Source organism: Lichenostomus cassidix, chromosome 7 (genome assembly GCF_008360975.1).
Source record: "Lichenostomus cassidix isolate B80296 chromosome 7, HeHo_3.0, whole genome shotgun sequence".
Lineage (NCBI taxonomy): Eukaryota > Metazoa > Chordata > Aves > Passeriformes > Meliphagidae > Lichenostomus > Lichenostomus cassidix.
The window spans coordinates 16,155,175-16,178,676 of NC_139488.1; the positions used below are offsets into that span (position 1 = coordinate 16,155,175).

The following is a 23,502-nucleotide window of genomic DNA, read 5'->3' on the forward strand; positions in this document are numbered from 1 at the left end:
CACTGCTTCAGAGGAAGGGATGAAACCTGGGGTATGGGCACGCGTGAAATCATGCACCATTTTCTACCGCCGATGTGTCTGCGCACAGTATGAGCCCACAACCATGTATGTCTGTGTGCACACACGCTTACACACAACGGGCACTGCTGAAATAAGTGCACCTACAAATACACAGGCACACACAGAGATACATAATACACAGACCTCAACAAATCGCAATTTAGATCCTACCTCCTCTGCATTTTCACTTTCCGTAGGCGGTTTACACTAGGAGCTTCACAATAAGCCATCATCGTGGATCAGATGCGTTTAATAAATAATATATTGCCTTTCACATCTTTTCACCCGAGGTTCCTCTTCGGATTTCACATCACCCATGTAATAAAGGGAAGGGTTGTACCGAGGAGGACTAGGATAGGGAAGAGCGGCGTAAAGGGTCCATTTCTCATGGACTGTAGCCGTCTGAGTAGTATTCCATGAGAGGGTAAGAAAAGGGGCTTTATCTGGTTTTTGCTTTTCTCCTGACTTGCATCATTGGGGTTGCTCCTAGTTTTTTTAATTAGGGAATGCCACTGGATGAAGAGACCCTTATTGTCCGCAATGCGTCAGCTCCCAGCACAGAGGCTGAAAGTATGGAAGATTTGGAGGGACCCAGGAGTGGTTCCTGTGGCTGTGGATGGCTAGGTGTGCATCCATTGCCCCGGGGAGCTGTCGTCCCGCGAGGCTTCGTCCCCGCTTTCCTACTGGCAGCCATCCCGCCATGAACGAGGTAGGGTTTTGTCTGCATTAGGCAATGCGGTAAGAGCGGCGACAAATGCTTTGGGCTGGTTTTCCTTCTTCCCTTGAAACACCACCAGAGCGTTACCTTTGGGGCTCTCTAGAAAGCTTTCGGGAAAATGGCTACTTCTCTGCCTGCCTTGGAATCCGGGATTTATCTCCAAAATCCTATGGGCTACCGTGCCCTCGTGAGCAGTACTTGCAAGCACAGGAGTGAGTAGGAGCGAAGTTCAAATATGACTCTTTATGAAATAACGAGTTTACTGCCTTCAGAAGGCTATAGCCCCGTGTAAGTAGGTAACAGCTTTGTGCCGATCCTTGCGGTTATTTAGCCTTATTGTATACGCTACGAACAATCATATCTGAGCCCGCTTTACATGCCAGAAAAGAAGGCAGCCTCTGCCAGCCTAATTATTATTACTGTTGAGAGGCGTGGAAACGCTCTTCTTTGAGAAACGAAGACTTGGGTGGAAATTGCAGCCAAAAGCATTTTAATACCGACCTAAATATCCGTGAGATTTTTTTTTAAGAATTTATATTCTGAGGTGTCAGACTAGGGCAATATGTAATTTCCTCTGGCCCTGGAGCTCTGGCCAGTCTGACTACTCTGGTGTTACAGAGGCCGGCGGCTGTGGACAGAGAAAGCCTGTCATCAAGATGCGGGAAAAATCGATCTCATTCTAGCCCCAAAACAGTGATCTAACTTAGGGGGCTTAGACACTACTACCAGCCCCTCTGGTTGGGTTATCCTCTGAGGTTTACATCTGGGCAAAACCCCGAACCGGTTCTCACTTTTCCCTCATAAAAATCTCTGCAGAAACGGCCATGGGGACTGACTAGCAAAACAATCAATCCCACCAAAAGCTCCGTGTTGTCCCATCTCCTGCAGCACCTCGGGGTGAGTCGGGGCCCCCCACCTCCCTGCAGCCTCGCCCCAGCCTGGGCCTCTGCCCCGGCACCGCCCGCTGTCTTTTGCCTGTTTGGGGCAGCGCTTGGACAAGGCCAAAGTCAGGAGCGCTGGAAGGGCAGGGCCCGGCCAGGCCACCTGGGGAGGCAGCGGCGCCCGACTCCGCGGCCCCTGCGCCGCCGCGGGAAGCCGCGCTGCCCGGAGGCGGCTGGCGCAGGGCGAGGGGCGCAGGGGCGCTTTTTCCCGAGAGAGGAACTTGTCGGCCGTGCCCGTAGAGCAGCCCTTGCCGCGGCCCGGGGGCGGTGGCTCCGCCGGTGGGCACACAAGGGCCTCCCGGCCGTGCTGTGCCGTCGGGGCGGGCCGCGCCAGCGGAGCGGAGCCGAGCGGCCACCGCGGAGCCGCGCTCAGGTTACGCGCGGGCCTTGTCGGGTGTCACGTGCGCTCTCCGCCGGGCTGCGGTCGGATCTGCGACCCCGGGAGCTGGGGAGGGAGGGGGGAAAAAAAGAAAGACTAAAGAAAAAGGTTTATTTGTTAACCACTTTCCCCATAGCTGCTCGAGCAGGTTACTCCAAACCACAAAACAAGACGGCGCCGCAGGCTCGCCCTGGCGTGCAGGGTAGCAGATGAAGGGAGCGGCCGGGACTCACAGAGCTGACGTCTTTACTAGGCGTTATTCCTTTATTTTGCTGCAAAATGGTGTTTACATACAGATAAAAGAAATCGATCTTAGTTTAGCACCGCTTGTTCTCCGGGGAAAGAGAGGGTAAAGATGCGGGAGAAAATCTATATAAATGGAGAGAGAAAGGTAAAAAGCTGATAATACATGTTTCCGCACTGGTCCGGCTCGTCTTCTTCATCATGGCTAAGAACTCAGCGTTGCCAGTTTACGCAGGGATCCTACGCGTTTGGAGAACTTGGTTTAAGCGGTAAAAAGACACACTCCCCGCGTTTCACTGGCGCGTACGCTCTACTCTAGGGGTGAACACTCCGGGCACAAGTTCATGCAGGAACGGGTGGACTCTGCTCTAGTACATAGAAAGAGCCTGCTCTCGCATTACTACTCTTTTCTTTTTCATCCTCCGGTTCTGAAACCAAATTTTAACTTGCTGATCGCTTAAATTCAGTCTGTTTGATAGTTCTTTCCTCTTCTGCCGGTTAATAAACTCATTGAGGAGAAACTCGTTTTCCAATTCAGCAATTTGTTGTTTTGTGTACGGTTTCCGTTTCTTTCTTGATCTCCCCTGGGTGGGGCACCAAGGCAAACCTACAACAAACACGTCGATAATTTAGTGGATCAAGTCTGGGTATGCAAATACAGGAATATGCAAAGAAACCCCAAAAAACCAAAAAAACCCAGCAAGATAACAGGGCTAGACTAGGTCGGAAAATTGGGCAAAGCACATGTAACAGCACAATTTCTATCTAACCTCCGAGTAAGATTAAGCGGTTTTCGCTCCGAAAGAGTTACAGAGAGGGTTACTAAGTAATTACAGGCATCTCTTAAAAAGAAAATATAGCTAGGTCGCTTCTAACTACAGCGAGATATTTAAGGCATACCATCCTGCACTGAAGGTCTGAGGCATGACTGGACTGCTGCGGGCTGAACTGTCAGGTTCAAGTTGACGGGATTCTTGATGTCCTCCTTTAAGCTTGAATTGCAGGAATTCACTTCAAAAAGAGTAGCCGAGCCATGCAAACTTCTCTGCAGGCTGGAGTGGTCATACTTTACGGGCTTTAAGTTGGCTGTGTGAGTAACAGTTGGGTCATTTGCAAAAGATTGCCTCTGCCTGCATCTCTCCTCTTGTTTGGAGCTCGCATCGTGGGCGTAATATTTATTGTTGTCTTCCAGGCATTCCTTGTTGCCGTTGGAGCTGATGTTGATTGGAACGGAGCCGGGGAGGTAAGGCTGCGCCGCGCCGCCGAACGCGTGGCTCTGCGGCTGGGCTGCGCACGAACTTGAGCAAGTCCAGGGGATCGAGCTCCGGGGGTAGGAAATGGTGGGCAGAGCCGCCAATTGACTGCCATTAGCCCGCAAATTAGGAAAATAAAAGGAATCTGGAGATTGCAAATTCAAGAGAGAACCAACGTAGCCAGATCTGTAGAGACTGCGATCACACATTTCCAACAAAGGACTTCAGCTGTTCTTACAGCGGTATTTAGTTACAACAGGGAATAAGCGGAAAGCCTGAAACGATTGGACGAAACTTTGCAGACAGGTTCTTCAAAGCCGGTAATTTCAGCACCGCCTCCAGCGACCGAGCCACAGAGTCCCCCCCGCCTCGCCTTTTTTTTTCCCTCTTTCGCTTTACCCCCACTTTAAAAAAAAAGTCTTATGATAACACTTGAAATATGAAAATATAGAGCTCGCAAGGGGGAGGGGAAACCATGGTCTCGGCTTCTATAAAAGTGGCCAGGGCGGGTTGGCAGAGCTGCGGCGCCAGCGGAGAGATGAGAGGAAAACAAACATTTGCCGGGAGGACAGGGCAGCCCCGGGTGCAGCCCCCGTGCCAGCGGTGCCCTCCGGCTGGCAGTGCCCGCCGGCTGGCAGCACCTTCCGGGCCAGAGCCATACCCACGGTAAGAGTGAGCACCGAGAGCTGGAAATAACTTGGGATGTCTATGAGATGTGAATGTTTAGGACACACGTATGCACTTCTGCCCCTAACTGCAAGATATGCATCTGCATATGAGCGCAAATAAAGTCCTAATCGATCGGATATTACCAGGATCGTCATTCTGACGAACTAATGACTATTATTGTCTTTGGTCCACACGTCTGCCCTTTTTACCCCTTTGCCTCTCATCTTCACTTGGAAGCACTTTCAGGCGAACAACGCTTCTAAAACTCGGAGCCTATTTTGTCTTTAAAATACAATCAAACAAACATCAACAAATGGACAACAATAACAACACGGAATTACTTGAACAACCGGCTGAGATTAAATAAATAAATAAATAAAATCGAAGGTTTCAAGAAAGAAAATGCCAGGGTCTGCTCTTCAGCAGAGAGGGTGTGAATGCAGCACTGGGCAGAGGAGAGAGTCAGCCTCAGCTGCGTAGCCCGCTGCTATGTCCCAGGTTGTGTGTGAGGAATTTTTCTCTCATGAGAAGGAAATCATACCTTACTGTTTTATTACTGTGTTATTTTTTGGGGGTTATATATATTTTTACATTTTCGATTGATCAAACAAGAGCCCATTTATTCCGTTATCTCTGTCATTTCCCTATAGCCCCAGCGTAACTAAATTAATATCTGAGAGCATCGTCACAGCAGATTGCTCATGTCCTTTCCCAAACCGTGCGGTTCGTCAGACAGTGCTCTTCCCTCCGAGAAAAGGCAAGGCCCCGATGCTGCACCCCAAGACACTCACAAGGGGCTGGAAGGCACTGGAAAGAGTGGAGTACCCACGGGTACTCCCTGCCCCGCCGCCCCACAAACCCGCCGGACACTCTGGAGCCCCGTCAGCCCCCCGCACCGAGTGTTTCTGCCCTCGGCCTCTCTCCCAAGATCTCCCCTAATGTGTGCGAGTCCGGGGCAAGAGAAACCTTAATGCCCAGACTTTCCCACTTTCATTACCTCGGTTAAAAACGTGAACCTAGTTAGCATGTAGGGTTAATTTTCCCTGTTATTATCCTTTTAATCACAGTTTTAATCTTGGTTTTATTTCTAAAGCGAGATCAGAGATGCTGCCCTTCTTGACATTCTCCTAATCAAATTCATCTTTCTGTTTAATGGGAAATTGAGGGAAATTCTGCAGTAATTTCATTGCCCTGGAAAAAAATCTTTAAATGATTGCTCTCTCCTAGACCACACAGGACCACACAAGCACCGCTGGAGGATATTGCTGACCACTGCCTTTAATTTTTATTGTTTGAGTTATGTCTACCAATTGAATCGCCCTCTTATTAGCTGACTCGTATTCTGACTTTGTGTTCCCTAAGAAGATGTGCAATAGAGTTTTTTTTTTCATAATCGCCTTTTACGAAAAAGCTAACCCTGATTTTCGGTTCTCGGAACAGAAAAGGAACATTTTCAGTTCAAAGGCTATATTTTTGTCTGCAATAAACACAAGGAATGGATGTGAGTTCCCAGTTACCGGAAAGAAAGGTGACACTTCAAACTAACTTTTATGGGGTTAGAGAAAACAGAGCTTTCAATTAATATTCAACTCATTTGTAATTGCTAATTAATAGAAAAAAACCCCAGAAACCAATAAGGCAAAAAAAACCTCATCAAAACCTGGAATAGTTGGAGGCACTCACTGTTGCCGAAAATATTTTCATCTACAGGGCAAAACATTTACAGAAACATCTTCCAGAGACGACTGGCCTCGGAGCCGAGGGGAGAGGAGCGGAGGAAGAGCCTCGTACGGACTTGTGCTGCTTTTTCCAGCCGCAGCCGGCTGCTGCTTTGGGGGGCCGGGGTGTTAATGCCGCGGGTGTCCCCCCGCCTGTGTCTGTACAGGAAATATCACCACCGAGGAACAGGGAGACCCGCAGGCCTGCTTTCACACGCTCCTTTCCCCTTTTCCGCTCTCTCTCTCTCTCTCACTCTCTTTTTTTTTTTTTTTTTCCCTTGTTTTTAAATAGGCATCCGGATAGGCCTGGACATCAGAGCTGACCATACGCTATAATTTCACTGGCATATTCTTCCCGTTTACAGACGAAGGGTGCTCTGCGTGTGACCGAGCAGCCTCCCTCGCTCATTTATCACTCGGAAACGCGGCTCCGGAGCGAGGGGAAGGTTTCCCTGCCTATGCCGGGGGTTGTCCAGGAGATGGCAGGATTGCCTCAGACATGGCTGGGAAACAGCGCTGCCTGACAGGAGCCAAGCAATGCATCACTGCGCCACTGTGCATTTGCAATTCAGTTTGTCGAGGTACATGTTAATTATCTGTAATAACGTGCGCTACATTCCAGGCGAATCACCATACTTTCTCTAAACATGGACGGCTGTTGCCGGCTACAGCTGGGGCTGCGCGGCTGCCGCCCTGCCCCGGGCCACTTGCAACTGAGGTCCTGGAAGAGTCCAAGCTGTGGCCACGGAGGTTTTGAATAATGCTTATCAATGCCCCTGCTCCAGGCTTAGCAAAGCCTTTTAATCTGAACCGGTAGGTAGGTTGGCAGATGCGCGCCTCACCTTCCTCCTGCCTGTAGCTGCTGGCTTCTTAATGATTCTGCACGTTCTTACGAAACTAAAAGGCGACTTATCTCCATCTGGTACCGATTTGCCAGACAGTTCGGGTTTCCTTCTGCCCCGGGAAGGCAGCTTCGGCCGCGGCAAAGCTGCGCCTTCTGAAAGCACGGAGCCCGGCAGAGCCAAAGGTTAAGCCTGGAAAGAGGAAGAGAACAGCCCGCGATGGCTCCGCGGCCGGGAAACAAAACAGCTCTGGCAGTGCCCGACCCTCCGTCTGCAGGGAGACTCGGTGGGAGGAAAAACCTCCGCAGAATTAATGGCAGTATGTGTGGGTGAGTGGGGGTGCCAAGGGGGAGAAGACAAGAATTTAAAACATTCGGAGAAAACAAGGTTGCATCAGCAGAGAGGGCTGTTCCAGGCACGTAAATGACGCGCACCACGAGTGTCCTTTTATACCAGAATTAAACAAAAATGCACTTTGCGATAAAATCTGAACTGCTCAGAAATGGACTTTTTCATCCGTCCGGGGGAAACAATCGCCATGAACGTGCAAGCGGAGTAGAAAGGGGAAGGAAGAGGGCGGAGGAGGTGGAAGATAACCACCCGATGAAGCAGGCCGGCTGGGGAGAAAACGGAGGGGCGTCGCTCCGGGCCGGCCGCCGGGGAACCGGCAAGTGCCGGGGCGTTTTGGAAGGGGAGAACAAAGGGGCGGCAGGCCGCCCGCAGCCACCAGGCACCGGGGAGGCAGAGCAGGGCTCGGAGGAAGAGGGGAGAGATAGCCTTTCGCCTGCTTCCCACGCCCTGCATTTCTCGCCGGCAACATTTTTTTCTCACTAAAACCCTTTCCTATCCACAAGGCACTCTCGGATACTCTTCTCCATCCTTTAATGTGCCTCTCATCGTATCTACCTCTCATTTCCCAGGAACGGCGTCCTGTAAGTCCTGAGAGGATCCCAGGCAAGCCTGGACACCGTGAAACCCCCTGTGGCAAAAGAAGGCAAATTTCTTTCTCTCTTTTTATGTATAGCGAAAAGAAAACCTTTTATTAAAGACGGTTCAGGAAAAGATTAGCAACATCGTTAACAGTTTGGAAGTTCAGATTGTATTTCCAACACAAAGTAAAAGTGGACTTTAAGACAAATTTTTAAAGAATGGCTTATGGAGAAATAGACTTATCGTATGTCTTACCACATACAATGGTAATCAAAGTGTTTAGAGCAATAGTATGTTATAATAAATAATACTACTTTGGAACACATTTTAATAATTAGACGAGGCACATTAACAGAGAAGATATCGCTTCTCTCTCCTAGCTGTTGATTAGCGTGGCTGATCACCCTGTGTATATCATAACATGCACCCTAGTTTTAAAAGAATAAAAAAATCGACAAGATCTTAGCCTTTAGGCTCATATAAATTATGGCATCTTTTGCATTTCCTTATTTATTGCTTTTGTCATTAACACCCGTTTATTTTTGTAAATTAAAAGCTCGCAGTGAATTTTGCTACTCCGACCAGGATTTTTTTGGACGAGAGGAAGAAGAAGTCTTGTGGTGGTCTGGACAAAGAGGGTAGAGAGGCATTTTCCGCCAGGTCTGTGCAGGTCCATACACACCTCTGTAGAGGCAACCTCTCCTCCGGCTGCAGGGCGAGCTGGCCAACCCGTCATGCCGAAGGCGCTGCCCCGAGGCGCCGCGCTCTGCGATTCCGCGGAGCGCTCAGCCTGGCAGCCCCGTGCCACAGCGACCGCCCGGGCACAGGCTCTTCCCGGGAACAGGCGGCTCATTTTCCAGCTGGGCAGTAGGGACTCCTTGCACTGAAAACGAAACTGCGGCGGAAAAACCCACAACCCCAGCCTCAAAGCCAAACCTGCAGAAGCGGGGAGCGCGTTGGGCCATGCCTGGGACTCTGCGCCCCGCAACAGCTCGGAGGGATTCTCCCTCCCTCGAAAAAGCAATTAAAAATTCTGCTGCAGCCAGTAACCCTCCACGCAATTCTGTCCGGGTCCCAGTGGACTAGGGAGATTTGGCAGAAGCCGCGTGCCGCCAAGGGTCCGTATCCCGGCTTTCTTGCATTTACGATTGATTTTTTTTTCCCCGCTCGGCGTGTTTTGAAGTTTACGATACCAAATCAAAACTGACACTTTTTGGCACTGGCTGTTGCTCACTGCAAAAAAAAAAAAAAAAAAAAAGAAACAGAACACCCCCAAAGAGTTAAGCATTAAAAAAAGTTATAACTGTTGCCGTTCAACATATTTAAATTGGTTTATACTGGCCTAGAGGGAAGAACAGAAAATATAATTAATATTAATATTATTATTATTTTCAAAAAGAAGAAACTATAATTCAATTCAAGATTTGTCAAAACTCCCTTACACTGAGAGAAAAACGCAGACTTTCACTGAAAAGAATTCCCGAAATTTCGCCACAGCTGGAAGGACAAAAAAAAAATTAAATATATTTTCAAGTCTTTCCAAAGTCTTTAGCTGATTGTAAATTGAGTTTATATATTCATCACTGTCCGCAACTAATGTATCAGGATACGTTGTCTTTCAGTTTGGAGACTATTTTCTTATCCTTCACCCTCCTGTTCTGAAACCAAATGGTAACTTGTCTCTCAGACAGGTTTGTGGCTGCGGATATCCTTCGCCTCTTGTCCTTGTTAATGAACTTGTTAATGGCATATTCATTCTCGAGTTCTTTAAGCTGCAGTTTTGTATACGGCACTCGCTTCTTTCTCCCGCGCCGGTAGACACACATATCGGGCTGGTTTAGTGCAACGTCCCCTATAGTAAAAGACATTACGTGAAAAATTACTATTTTATTACAGGCGTTTAAAGCTTAACTGATACTTGTTGGGCACTGGTTTTCATGGGCAAATAAATAATGCCGGGTTGTTTACAGTTTATTATTATTTACACTGCCACATTATTTGCACTCTAGTAAAGCACCACCAAAACTTTGATGGACTGTCATCACTTTTCAGGCATGCATCGCTAACCGAGCATGCAGGGCGGCGGGGGCATTGGCTGGGGGGCTGAGAGCGGCTCGGTGCTGGCAGCGCACACACAGAAATCGCTTTGGTGAGAGTTTCCCGGGTTTGTTTGCATGTGGTTTGTGCCTCTGTGCGCTCACTACTCGCAGTCTCTTAAGTGCTCTGCGGCCGCCGGCTCAGTCGCCAGCCGGAGAGGCAGAGGAGAGCAAGCCTTCGAGCTATCGCCCTGCAAACTTCAAACGCGACCACAAACCCTGCCACCGAGGGAAGCAGCGGGAGAAGGAGCCCGAGGCAGCCCCGGCGCCCGCGGGCCGGGGGTCCGGTGCCCTGGCGCTGGTGGCGGGGGTGTTCTGGGGTCAGTCCCGCAACTATGGAAAGCAGAGGGTGAGATTTTCTCGGGGGTAGACGGCCAAGGGGGGAGTGAGAAAAAGAGAAAATCCACCGCCCCCACCCTGCTCTATGAGTGTCTGTGCAGCGTGTCCAGCTCGGCAGGCCGCCCCTGCAGCCCGGGGGGCGGGGGAGGGGACGGGAAGGCGGAGGAGGCGCGGGGGATTTCGGCTCAGACCATTTCTCCCCCTCGTACCTGGAAAGGACGATTTCCAGAAGTGTGAGCTCTGTGTCTGATCTTTGGCACAGTAAACCTGACTATTCCAGCCATTAGCCAGAGTCCAAGACTGATAGCCCTCCATTGATATGTATGTTTCGTGTCTGGGTTCCCCGGAGCCAAACGTTGAGACCATGTCTATGTACCCAGGAACGTGCTGGTAGGGGGTTGTATAGCCCTGGTAGAAGGACACTTCCTTTGCCCTGGAGGAGACTTCATTGGCGGGGACACTCGTGCTGGTCAAGCTGGAGACGTCCATGTACTTTTCCACGGGAAAGCCGCCAATGGAGGCATGGGGGGGAGACTTCAGGGCGTTTTGCTGTATCCCAACCCCGTGGGACATCCTGCAGCTATAGTATCCATTGCCAAAGTGATACCCGTAGCCCAGCGCGGGGGCGGCGGCCGGCGTGGCGGAGCCCGGGCAGTCCTTGGTCGGGGGGTCGGGCCTCGCCGCCGCCCCCGAGCGCTCCCCTCCGCCGGCGTAGGCAAAACCCGAGGCGGCGGCGGCAGCGGCGGCGGCGGCGGCCGCTCGGCCCGTGTGCGCCGCCCCGAAAACGGGCGAGGAGAGAAAATTACGGCACTGCCCGGGGGCTCCGCCGCCGCCACCGCCGCCGCCGCCGCCGCCGCTGCTGTCGCCGCGCAGTCCGTCCATCTCCCAGCTCGCTGCTTTGCTCATGGCCTTGCACATCGCGGGCGGCGGCGGCGGCGGCTCGGTTCTCGGCCGGGCATGATGCGGATGGTTATTTGCCTCCAACAGGTTGGATCCTGGCGGTACGTTTATAAAAACGAAGTCCAGGTTGGGAGGGGGGACCGGGGTGGGGGCGGCCGGCCCCAGATTAGTTTGCCTCAGCCCGGGGGGCTGCTCATAGGCTGCCGTCGGAACATGTGACCCTCCCGCTGCCCGCACTGCCCCTTTCGCCTCGCAGCCCCCCGGTCCGCACCGACGGCGCCCCCACCCTCTACTCCCACCCCCGCCCCGCCGCCGCGCTCCCGCCCCGCCACGGCCCCGGCCCTGGAGCGGGGGGGGGATTGGGCGAGTAGCGATGATGCCCCTCCGGAGCAACCTAGGCCCCCGTTGCCTTCATCCCCCCCTTCCTCCTGCCCGCAGCTTCAAAAGGGCCAGCCGAGTACCACAGACCTTTTTAGGCCGCGGGCATGGGACCTTTTTACAGCTACGGACAGGGGGTTCACCGCATCCGCAGCGAGACCTTCTCCAGCTCATTGTTACCTCTGCAAGAAGGGGAAAAACCCCGACACAGTCCTTGTATTCCATCCTTCCCACCTCCCTTCTTCCAGACGATATATGGAGTAAAAGGGCTCTGTTATGGAAAAAGGGGTCCCCTGGCTTCACTGAACTCTCGGTCCCTGGGAAAACCCTCCCTTTAGCGCCCCCCCCCCCCCCAAATATTGCTACCGGGTAGGAAAAGGCACCGAGTCCGTGCTGTGCGCAGCTCAAGATGGTAAACCTGGCACTCATTAGACGTGGCTTTCTTCCCCTTGCAGTGTCAGCTCATGTCGTGGTAAGGCAGCCTAGTTAAAACGCAGTTTGCTTATGCTGACGGCTGTTCTTGTAGTGACTTCCCAAGACAGTGGCAAATCCTTCTGTCGTCTCTCTCGACTCTCCCACTGAGTCAGGATGGAAATCCAGGAGCGCGAAGTACTGGAAATGGAGAAAGCTCCGAACACGACTCCCAATCCCAGCCCCAGCCACAACCCGAGCCCGTACCCCTCTGGACCGACTCCAGTTCTCCGCAGTTGTGTATTGGACACTCAGCTCTCTCTTGGGCACGGAGGGCAAGAAGTTGCTGGGAAAAGTGTCAGCTCCGAGGCGAAGGGCAGGGAAACTCCGCGCCGCTGAAAGCCACAGAGCTGGGGCTGTGTTTACTGTCCCTACGGAGACTCAGGCGCATGAGAGAAAAGAGGCAGCCGCCATGGAGGTGAAACTCTCTGCCGACAAAATTTAAGGGCTCCGGGAATGTCCTTGCTGAGCAGCCCGGGCAGGTGGTGGCGGTGTCCCCCGGCCCACCGGGCTGTGGCGGGATAGCCAGTTGCAGGTCCCGCAGCAGCCGCACGTCCCGCAGCCCTACTTTGTAGCCGGTCTATTAACCGTCGGCAGTATCTGGGAGCAGGGTTTGGAATGCCAAACGGGTGCCAGGAATTATGGCAACGACCGGATGGCATAGACAAGCTCATGTTTATTAGCTCCGACCACTTAATTGCTATTAATCTTTCATAATCAGCTAAGAAGTGAGCCAAACGTGATTACGTGTTTCGCTGGGTTATAAGCCAAATCACTAGTCACTCTCAAGACATTAAACCTTCCGTATTTAGAAGGTGGTTTTGTCGAAGCACAATTTTCTCACCCTTTTATGCTCCTGCAAGCAACTTTCTAGCGAAAACGTTGCCAAAAAACGAAGTCCAGAGAAACGAAGGAGTTTGTTTCTCCGGACATATTTTTATTTGTATTCCCACCTCCTGTTGTGTTTCCTCTTTCAATAAATGCAGTGAAAATTTCTCTCATGTCAGGACATCTCAAATAAGGCCGCGGAAAGAAAGGAACACCTAAAGCTCAGGGTTTCAGAGGTTTTTGAGGTCGCTTGCATCAAAGCAAACCACAGTGCAGCCGCAGCGACTGCCGCAGAGGTTTTCTACCCTGCTGAGACCTCTACTCCAGCGACAGCCCCTCGGTGTACCAAAAAACTCTTTGGGCGGGTTTATGACCAACAACTTCAATTCTATAATGAGCCGCTTTGTGAAGGGTGTAGAAAACAGCACTGCCTGGCATGGCAGGATATTATGCACAGGAATAAATGATCTCATGAGCAAAGGTCGCTTCTCTGAGAGCACCCACCCAGTTTACAAGTGGCAAGATGCATCCCGCACCCCCGCTCCTGGGGGCCGCGCTGGGAGCCGTGCGGAGGCCCCGAGCAGCCCGGCGTTTCCTTTGTCCGGGGAGAACAGTTCCCATGGAGGCTTCACTCCATGTCGGGCAGGGCAGGAGGACCTGCCGTGCTGGTCGGGCCTCTTTGCCTTGTCTCCTCTGGGCAGAGCTTCCGCGTGTGGCCAGCGCCCCGCCGAGTCCCGTCCCATTTTCCATCGACACATTGCGAGGGAATCTGCGGAACACATGAGCTAGATAGCATCTCTGCAGGAGTGCTTGTGACTCCCCGGAAGAAGAGGTTTTGGATTTTATTTTTAATTTTAATAAAAAAAAAAAAATCCTGAAATTATCTCCTTTCGTCAAGTACGTTGGCCATAATTTAGTACAGTTAGGATTCCACTTAAATTTTAGCACAGGCTTTTAGTACTTGCCTAGTATACGTCTCTTACAGTAACCCCCCCGATTTTTTATCACCTCCTTCTCCAGAATTTGCCGATAGTAATTGTGTCTACAGGAAGCTGCTTCTCATGTTAGTGTTTGCTGCAAGAAAAAAATCTCGTCCAGGACAAACAGAGAACGCAAAAAACCCCACTCGATTTACACTTCTCCCAAACCTTACCCGGTGTCCACTGTGTTCCGTTGTTACCTTTTAACTTGTACGGACTTTTAATAGCTAAACAGAACAGAAGAACGAAAGAACTTTCATTTCCCCCTACCCCTTTAAAAATAGCCAGTTATGATAACGAAAAGATTTAACAGCAACACGTGGAGAATTGTTAAACTATTTTCCCCTCCAGATTTTTGCCACAGCTTCTTATGTCTTTAATTATTTCAGCCTTCAATAATCCATTTCGAGTCGGAGAAAGTTTTCTCGAGGCTCCCCGCGTGGCCTCTGTGCAGCCCCGCCACGGGCAGCTGAGCACTGCGGGTGTTGAACTTGAGCTCTCGGGTCACGGGCTGGTGCTGGCCGCTCCCTGACTGCCACCTCCGCTCTGGAGCCGCGCGGGGACCTGGGGACCCTGACCTTGGAGCAGCTCGGCAGCCTGCCGCAGTTGCGATCTAAACTGAACCGTCGGCCGGGGCCCTTTGCGACCGGGAGCGGGCTTTATCGCTTGAATTAAACCCCGTCTGTGTGCAAAGGCAGCCCCACAGGACATCATGTAACTATAAACTCGCGTAGCGTCCCGCGGATTTCTGCCCGGGCAGCGCGGGGAGGGAGGGTGTGCCGGGCCAGCGGGACTCGGGGACGGGCTGCGGTTGTGTCCTTCACTCGCGAGTGACATTTTACAGACCATATGGACTGAACACGTCCCAGGACTGGCCCTATGCTTATATGGCGGCCCGGGGCAGAGCGGAGAGTCGGGGCTGAGCGGGAGCGCGCTGCGTACTCAGACAGGACAGCGCTGCGCGGGCACGGAGCTGCCCCGCCAGGCGGCCTCCGGCTGGTGAGGGGAGCGGGCAGCACGGCTGGCAGGGCTGGAAGACAGGGTAGCAGCACCTGCAGGCAGGACAGGCGAGCAGGTAGGGCAGGTCAGGTAGCGCCCACGGTCAGGGCCTGCGGGTACAACAGGCAGGGCTGGCGGCACAAGACGGGCAGGGCAGGATATGCAGGGTTGGTGGCACAGGGCGGGCAGGGCTGGCAGGGCAGGACGGACAGGGTTGGCAGGACAGGGCTGGCAGGGCGGTGTTGGCGGGCCGGGCTGGCCGGACGGGACGGGCAGGACAGATCGCGCAGTGCCGCCGGAGCGCCGCCAGGTGGCGCCGCCGTGCCTGCCGCCGGCGCTGCCGCGGGCTCAGGGCGCCCCCCGCGCCGCAGCGTCCCTCGGAGCGGCTCCGCCGGGACCGCCTCTCCGTGCCCCCGCCTCTCCGTGCCCCTGGCTCTCCGTGCCCCCGGCTCTCCGTGCCCCCCGCCTCTCCGTGCCCCCCGCCTCTCCGTGCCCCTGGCTCTCCGTGCCCCCGGCTCTCCGTGCCCCCCGCCTCTCCGTGCCCCCGGCTCTCCGTGCCCCCGGCTCTCCGTGCCCCCCGCCTCTCCGTGCCCCCGGCTCTCCGTGCCCCACGCCTCCCCGTGCCCTCGGCTCTCGTGCCCCCCACCTCTCCGTGCCCCGGCTCTCCGTGCCCCCGCCTCTCCGTGCCCCCGGCTCTCCGTGCCCTCGGCTCTCCGTGCCCCCCGCCTCTCCGTGCCCCACACCTCTCCGTGCCCTCGGCTCTCCGTGCCCTCGCCTCTCCGTGCCCTCGGCTCTCCTTCCCTCCAAGTTCCCTGCGCCTCCCGGCTCCCCGCACCTCCCACGACAACCGTACACCCACCCTGACCACCGCACCACCTCGTGCTCCCACCCCGCGTCCCGCGTCCCCCGTCCCGCGTCCCGGAGACCTTGGGCTACCGCGGATGTTTCCCCCAGCGCTGAGCGCCGCCCTGGGGCCCTGCTGGCAGCATGCCCCGCTGCGGGGTAGGAAGCAGATATTCCCGCCCGTTTTCCCAAGAACACTTTGTCTGGTGAAAACTGCCCGAGATGTTTGTCTCGCTCAGTACGAACTTCATTTCAATTACACTACGTGACCCCTTTTCCCCGGGTAAGATTTAATAGATGAATACTGAAATATTCTTTGATGCCTCAAGCAATAACTTTCAAGGTAAAAATCTGGCCCAAAGCCTAAGCAGCTATTTAAACTTACAAGAACAACTGAGTAAACAAAGTCTAACAAAAGATCACGTATTTCGGCAGTCTCTCGGCGGTCTCTGTAACTTCCTCCCTCTTTGCCCACTAATGTCCAATCAATGTCCGTGGTTCTTCAGGCTCAGCTGTTGGTTTTGAACAACTACAAACATATTGAGAAAGATTTTTTAGACTGTGCTATTCTTTTTGGAAAAAAACCCAACCAAACAAAACCCTCAATGCAACACTACAAAAGAAAAGCAACAATCAAAAAAATACCTAAACAAAACGGCAACCCCAAAACATATAACCCCCTGACAACACACGCACAGAAACAACCCTAGAGATAAATATCAGTGCCGTAAATACCTCTCGTCTTCTGGGAATATAAAAACCAGACAACTAGTTTATTAGGGGGTTGACGGTTTGGGGTGAACTGATTAACTGCATTGCAGGGAATGGTTTTGTAACCTCACCTCTACCTAGTGGAAGATTATTAACGTCTTGTATAACGTTTTATAACCCCTGCATATGAATCTAGCTGTATTTTAAGATACTCTGTACATAACCTAAGGTATCAGTATTATTTAAAAGGTGCAAAATATAACCCTAGTAAAGATCATTCATAGCCGCTCTTGAGTGTAACTTATTTTTCTCACGTTGGGGCTTTTCACATAGTCTTTTCCATCCGCTCCAAATAACATAAAACCCGTTCTCTCCTTTTTAGTGGTGCAGTAACATTTTTTGAGTCTAAAGCTGTGCCGGTTCTGGTGGTGTGCACATACGATTGCCTCCGAGATGTGGTATCTGGGCTGCGGTTTCCGAGAGAGCAGGGGAAAGATGCTCGCCGCGTTACAGCATGTAAGAAAACAGACGAGGGCGCCAAACGACAGCAATAAACCCGGCCGCAGGCTTCCGCTCCGCCTCCGCCCCGCCGGGACCGGCGGCCGGGCCGCCGCCTGCTGCGGAGCCAGGCACGGCGGGGAAGCAGGGCTGCGGGCCGCGGCGGGGCTGCGTCCCCCGGGCGGGGCGGGGCGGTGCCAGCTGCCGCCGGCAGGGCGCCTGCTCGGCCGAGCTCCGCGGGTGCGCTCCGGTGCGCTTCCACCCTCAGGGAGCGCCCCGCGGAGCCTCCGCTCCCCGACAACGTGGGGCTGTCGTCTGCGGTCCCGTGGCCTGCGCACCGCTCCTCTCCCCTCCGCATCGGCCCGCTCCTCCGCCGCGCCCGCGGGCGAGGAAAAGTTGACATTTACTCTTGTCTGGTTTGGGGGCTGTAAAACGCAGGACACCACACTGCAGTCTAAATTCACATTTCAAAGGGCTGACATAAACCGCTCGTTAATGGAAGGCTGGATTTTGCAAACAACGCCTAGAATGTTTCTTAAATATTTGGTGGAATGTTTAGGGAGACTTTAACACGTTATTGAAAAAAAATCTGACAAGTATCCCATTTTCGAGCTACGAATTATGAGCAAGAGCACAAGAACTTAGGAGATGCGTGTGACCGAGATTAGCAGGAACAGTTCTCCTCATTAAAAAAGAAAGAAAAAAAAAAAAAAGAAAAAAAAAAGGAACCCGGCATTTAATCACAGGAAACATTCGGGTGTTTCTCCGGGAGATGAAACTGGGATTCCCAGGCTCTAAACACTAGGTGATGTGGGTGAAAAAAACATACGGCGAGAAAAAAGGTTGGGCAGCTATCGAAGCGCACTCCAGAGATGCTAACGACAAAGGATTTATCTTCGTTTAAATGGTTGCCATCAGCGTCATTATTACTAGCAAAGTTACCGCTGAAGGGAGACTTTCCGACTGTCACGTCTGCCGAGAGCGGCAGCCCGTGTCTCCTGCAGCGCGGCGACGCTTCGCCCCGCGGCACCCGGCAAAGAGCGGAGGGATGAGCTAACTGAGCCACAGGTAACTTTGGAGAGAGGGTGTTAAGGTGATGTTCCTGATAGGTCGGAGCCTGTAGGCAATAACCCCCCCCCATCATTTAATTCTGTGATTATTTTTTAATTTTGAAATGCTAAGGTTTTATTGGTGGTGGAGAGGAAAGAAGCAGAGGGCTGGAGAGAAACCTGCCGGGAGGATGAAATGGACGCTCGAGGAGTGTTTTAAATCACGAATGCACTTAACGTTCTCCAGTTATTTCCTTCCCCTATCATACAGTACAACAGTCAGTATTTTCCCAGAGGGAAGAAAAATCCCGGGCTATCTTCGTCGATAAGCAGGATTATAGAAAGTAAAAAGGAGATCATATTTAAGGACTCAATGAAGAGAAAGATAGTAGAGTTGTAATATACTAGATTATAATAAATATTTTAATCTCCAGGTAACTACTGTAGGTACATTTGAATCTGTGCAGCAGTCTTATAAAGTCTGGGCATAAGGTTCGCGCGTGTGAGGGGGTGCGTGGGGGTGCCAGTGTAAATTCCTTAAAGTACTAATGTGGTCTGGAAATGGGAGGGAAAAGTAAAGAGATATCAGCGGCAGGAGGTTCTCGATCCTCTGGTCCTCTTCCAGCATTTCCTTGCGTTGTGATTTAAAATTCGCCTCAGAAATAATAATAAAGAAAAGCATTATCTAATATTTAGCATGTAGTTCTGTCCGAGGACAAATGAGAAAGAAGCTGCATCATTAGGACCTAAAAGGCAACAAAACAAAAATCAGAGCATAATGATGCACCTAAATGAAGGGGGAAATGTTGCACAGCTCATTTTATTAATCAGACTGTCAATTCCACCCCAGAGGCCAAACCCCAGAGCAATTCAAGCAGGATCTGATCAAGCTAAGGACAGGAGCTTTACTCCTCACTTCTTGTCTTTCTTTCTTTCCACCTGGATATATTTGTCTGCTCTGAAGCCGCCTTCATTATCCACTGACAGGAGCTTGTATTTATTTGCTTATAAACCTGTTACAATAAATGATTATTCGAACAGCGTCATTCGTACCTTAATGACGAGCACCACTTTTTGATGAATGACATTTCGGGCTAGAAAGGATGTATGGGTCATTTTGACCAGTCATTCCCTCGCTTTGGCATCCCACAATTTTTACACCTCCCTCAAAAACAGATAATAATATTTAGAGACACTTGCCGGGCTGAATGTGAATTAGCCCCTGCTGCAGCTCATCATTAGTACAGGACCAGCCCTGCAACTTTGACATTTTTTATAAAGCTGAGATGATGGAAAGAATAAGAAAAGAGATGATCCTGATGGAGAGAGGGCTGCACAGCCCTACAGCTGGCAAAAGGCTCTCGAATTTGTCAGACTCAGCTGGAAATGCGGTGTTGGAGGCCCTTGAAAATTCTCCGCACAGTGGTCGCCTCAGCCCGAGACTGACTGCCGCCTCCCTGCACAGCGCTATAGGGGACATCTCCGCCAAAGGCAAATTTGAAATAGACACTTTATTCAATCTTCAGCATCCGAGCACTGAAAACACTGTCTCCTCCGAAATCCCGCCGTCGGAAAGCAGGAAGAAAATCAGCCTTTATTCCGAAGTTGCTCAAGAGGCAGATATGAACAGTGATGTGGAGGTGGGCTGCTCCGCGCTCCGCTCCCCGGCCAGCCTGACTTCCTCCCAGCTGAAGGAAAACAGTAACAAAGGTAACTCTTCCTTTATCATCTTCATCTAAGCCCCGCACTTTGCCAGCCGGCTTTAAAAAGCAAAGGAAACCCACCGCCAAAGTTGCTCGCCTCTGCATCGGCGCTCTCTCTTCTGCGAAGACAGAGCTCCAGGCTGTAAAATATTATTGCAATTACTGCCCTATCCCAATAGCCGAGACACACTGTCCGGGCAGCTCCTGTGCCGGTGCCTTCGTGTGTGTGTGTGCATGCCCAAATCCACTGATATGTAGATATATATCCAGAATATATGTGGGCACGAATATCCACCCACCTATATTTCAGCAAAGCTTTCTCCGTGTATTTCCCCGGGCTCTTGGAGCTCTCGGTGTCTCTTGAGCTGTATATGAGTGTATATACATAGATTAAATTAGAGAGAGAGAGGGGGGAATGCAAGGAAACTGCCCGCATTTGACTGTGTGTGTCCTTCCCTGTGTATATGCAACGTGCTGCCCGTGTCCATCTCGGGGTAATTTGGCATTGTTCACTTTTCTTCTGCTTGTAAGAGGGGATTTGAAACAGCCTCGTCTCCTTCCCCGTTCTTTGCGGGGCACGGTGATGGACGGTGGCTGTTATTATTGCTGGGGGTTATTGGGGAGGTGGAGGCAGATGAGCGGTGGATTTCCTAGGGGCCACAGTGCATGCCTTTTTTGTCAAATGTGCCAGAGAAAGGAAGGGATGCTCGACGTAATCCTGCAGGGGAAAAAAATAAAATGGCTTTTATGGCTGCTTTTATTTTGTACGTCTCAAACGAAAATAAAGAACGGCAGTCGAAGGAGAAGAGGCTAGCGCCGAGCCCGGGCCACGAGCCACGGCCCGCGCCCTCGCCCGCTATCCCCTGAGCTCGGCTGCCCTGCGGCCCCAAGCCCGCCCCATCTGAAAATAAAGCAGTTATGAAGGATTAAAACCCCCCAACCCAACCAACGAGCCAAACAATAACCAACAAATAACCTTCAAATCCAAATTTATCGATTCTGTTAGCGGCAGGGATTTGTAGGAATGACAGCTGGCCTTGAGCACGGGTGCAGCGCGCCCGGTCCGGCCTGGCCGGGAGGGTTGGGGGGCCACCGAGTCGCCCGCTCTCACCACCGTGCCCTCGCCCCGCAGGCTACTCGGAGAGCAGCCCGACGCCCAGCGCCCCCGCGGCCGCCGCCGCCCCCGCCGCCGGCATCGGCAGCCTGCACAGCGGCGGCGCGCTGGGCGGCTCGGCGGCGGGGGCCGACCAGGTGCGCCGGTACCGCACCGCCTTCACTCGAGAGCAGATCGCCCGCCTGGAGAAGGAGTTTTACCGCGAGAACTACGTGTCGCGGCCCCGGCGCTGCGAGCTGGCCGCCGCCCTCAATCTCCCCGAGACTACCATCAAGGTACGCCCCGTTCCGCGCCCCACCGAGCCGCGGCCGCCCGGCGCAGCCCCGCGGTGCAAGGGTCCCCCGGGCCGCAGCCGGCTGGGCTCTGCGGCTGAAGGACTCGCAGGGCCCACAGCTATGAGCACTACTCGTGCTCGTCTGCTTTTGTGCACCCAACACTTTCCATCTGCTTTTTAAAAAGTTGTAGTTACTGTTATTTTTATTTTCCCCGTCAGTTTTTATCGCGTTAGCCTATTTCCTAAAGTGAAGAGAGGAGAGAATAAACGTAGGGGCATGAGCGTCAGTACCGTGAAGAGACAGTCCTGCCTGGGGAGGAGGGGACGAGTGGAAGGGAAAACGTTTATTTAGGTCGAAGGGGTTCCCCTCTAGTAGAGGGAGGGCCGTGCCCACCGCTGCCCTCGGGCAAGGTCACGGGAGACTGCTCTGGGCGAGAGAGGGGTCGCTTACAGGCGTTGGCAATAGGTGTCGGTGGGTGCCCGCAGGTGTCCGCGGCGGGAACGGGTGCGGCGGGGCACGGAGTGGAGCGGAGGGGAGCTGAGGCCGCGCTGTGCTTGTCTCCCGGCAGGTGTGGTTCCAGAACCGGCGGATGAAGGACAAGCGGCAGCGCCTGGCGATGTCCTGGCCCCACCCGGCCGACCCCAGCTTCTACACCTACATGATGACCCACGCAGCGGCCACGGGCAGCCTGCCCTACCCTTTCCACTCCCATGTCCCGCTCCACTACTACCCGCACGTCGGGGTCACGGCCGCCGCCGCCGCCGCCGCCGCCTCGGGGGCCGCCGCCGCGCCCTTCGCCACCTCCATCCGCCCGCTGGACACTTTCCGCGCCCTCTCGCACCCCTACTCCCGCCCGGAGCTGCTCTGCAGTTTCCGACACCCCGGCCTCTACCAGACGCCGGCCGCCGCCGGCCTCAACAGCAGCGCGGCCGCCTCGGCGGCGGCGGCGGCTGCGGCGGCGGCAGCGGCGGCGGCGGGCTCGGGGCCGCCGGGGGGCTCGGCGCCCTGCTCTTGCCTCAGCTGCCACAGCAGCCAGACGGCGGCGGCGGCGGCGGCGGCGGCCTCGGCGCTGGGCTCGCGGGGCGGCACGGCGGCCGACTTCCCCTGCACGGCGGCGGGGCAGCGCTCCGAGAGCGGCTTCCTGCCCTACTCGGCCGCCGTGCTCAGCAAGGCCGCCGTCGCCTCGCCGGACCAGCGGGAGGAGGCGCCGCTCACCAGATAACTATCCCGGCCCGAGGCCGGGGCTGTTTTGTAGAGGGAGTCGCGGGGGGATGGGGGGTGGTCGGGGCGGGGGGCGTCCCGCACTCGGCCAAAAAGTTCTGTCTATTTTTTTATTGCTGACCGCCCCGCGGCGGTGGGACGCGGGACTGGCGGGGCGGGCGCTCCGCGGCTCCTGCGCCCCGCGGAGGCTGCCCCGCCGTGCTCGCTGCCGGGCTTCGCGGGGTGCAGGCGAGTGGGCCGGCCGAGGCAGGGAGGGGCAGCCGGCGGAAGAGAATGTGTTTCTGGCCTTATTATTATTTTTTTTAATTATTATAATTTCGGTTTGAGTTCGAGTAAATGGGAAATGTCTCGAGTATTTCCGTACAAGCGGTAGCTAACGAGGCAGCCGCATCCAGGCCAGTAACGGGAAGTGTGACACTGACAGGATGGGGAGAGGCATTTTTTAAGATCACGCTTTCTAACTACCATAATCCACGCTATCTGGGAAATACTTGAATCTCTCTAGGTGTAGGCTGTTGTCCTGAAGCATTTACCTTCCAGACGCTTTTCTAAATTTAATTCTTTTTCTCGACGTCTTTTTCTTCTCTCGGTAAAACGGCTCTTGGATTTATTTCTCACGCATCTCTATCGCGCCTTTGCCTCTGAAAAGCCACCACTGGGTAACTGAGACCTGCTATACCAAACCACTGCTACTGGAGGGACTTCCTTGAACTTGAAGAAAGGCACATCAAAAACCACCAGTGTTACTGCCATGTCAATTTTGATGCTAATAATGTGCAGATTATGACGAAAATTGCCAATCATGTTCTCTGATGGACCTCCTTTGAATGTGGAATTGGAAAAAAGTTCCCCGCACAGAGACCTGCTGTCAAGTACTAACAACCCGCTAAGGGAAGTCATTAGAAGAGACAGATAAGAGACTTGGTACATAAAACATTGTTCTTGGTGCATAGAATGTATGTTATTTAATGTTATCTCTCTTACCTGAAGTGATTTCGCACAAGAAAGCCACTTTCTTATCATCTCAATTGCCAATTTTCATTTTGGTAACTTGGACACCCCGGGTAGACTTTTCTCTGTTAAGTTGATATTCCACCAATGTGAAGAGCCTCATTAAATCAAACCCAGATATTTCCATAATGCTCCCTACAGAGCCACTTCACTCTTCACATAATGAGATTTTTCTGAAGAGTTGAAGCCCTCATCTAACTTGCTATTGCTTGTTTAGGCCCTGTGTGATTGTGAATACACACACACTCACGTACACTCTTACAAAAGAAAAAAAAAAGAAAGAAAAAAAAGAGAGAAAACCTCTATTATGTATTTCGATTAAGTGTCCTGAAA

The 23,502-nt window shown here is 53.0% G+C and overlaps 3 protein-coding genes across 3 annotated transcripts; 1 reads left to right on the forward strand and 2 right to left on the reverse strand.

Annotated features, from left to right (window-relative positions):
* Nucleotides 1-2,709: 2,709 nt before the first annotated feature.
* Nucleotides 2,710-3,803, reverse strand: HOXD12 (homeobox D12). Its single transcript, XM_085065620.1, has 2 exons — nt 3,242-3,803; nt 2,710-2,948 (listed from the first exon to the last, which is right to left on the reverse strand). Exons 1-2 carry the CDS (start codon nt 3,801-3,803, stop codon nt 2,710-2,712), a joined length of 801 nt encoding a protein of 266 aa, XP_084921746.1.
* A 5,304-nt stretch (nt 3,804-9,107) lies between these two features.
* HOXD13 (homeobox D13) lies at nt 9,108-11,106 on the reverse strand. The gene is made up of 2 exons (XM_085065621.1): nt 10,398-11,106; nt 9,108-9,605 (listed from the first exon to the last, which is right to left on the reverse strand). Exons 1-2 carry the CDS (start codon nt 11,104-11,106, stop codon nt 9,355-9,357), a joined length of 960 nt encoding a protein of 319 aa, XP_084921747.1. The 3' UTR covers nt 9,108-9,354.
* An 8,025-nt stretch (nt 11,107-19,131) lies between these two features.
* EVX2 (even-skipped homeobox 2) lies at nt 19,132-22,159 on the forward strand. Its single transcript, XM_085065622.1, has 3 exons — nt 19,132-19,555; nt 20,681-20,937; nt 21,506-22,159. The coding sequence occupies exons 1-3, from the start codon at nt 19,132-19,134 to the stop codon at nt 22,157-22,159; spliced, it is 1,335 nt and encodes a 444-aa protein (XP_084921748.1).
* The last annotated feature ends 1,343 nt before the right edge of the window (nt 22,160-23,502 follow it).

Excerpts from the sequence above, each read along its gene's own strand:
- EVX2 (XM_085065622.1), top strand. The coding sequence starts at position 19,132 with ATGATGGAAAGAATAAGAAAAGAGATGATCCTGATGGAGAGAGGGCTG. Across the intron at positions 19,556-20,680 it reads GAAGGAAAACAGTAACAAAG|GCTACTCGGAGAGCAGCCCG; the intron begins GTAACTCTTCCT and ends CTCGCCCCGCAG. Across the intron at positions 20,938-21,505 it reads TCCCCGAGACTACCATCAAG|GTGTGGTTCCAGAACCGGCG; the intron begins GTACGCCCCGTT and ends GTCTCCCGGCAG.
- HOXD13 (XM_085065621.1), bottom strand. The coding sequence starts at position 11,106 with ATGTGCAAGGCCATGAGCAAAGCAGCGAGCTGGGAGATGGACGGACTG. Across the intron at positions 9,606-10,397 it reads CTGGAAATCGTCCTTTCCAG|GGGACGTTGCACTAAACCAG; the intron begins GTACGAGGGGGA and ends CTTTTACTATAG.
- HOXD12 (XM_085065620.1), bottom strand. The coding sequence starts at position 3,803 with ATGTGTGATCGCAGTCTCTACAGATCTGGCTACGTTGGTTCTCTCTTG. Across the intron at positions 2,949-3,241 it reads CAGACCTTCAGTGCAGGATG|GTTTGCCTTGGTGCCCCACC; the intron begins GTATGCCTTAAA and ends TGTTTGTTGTAG.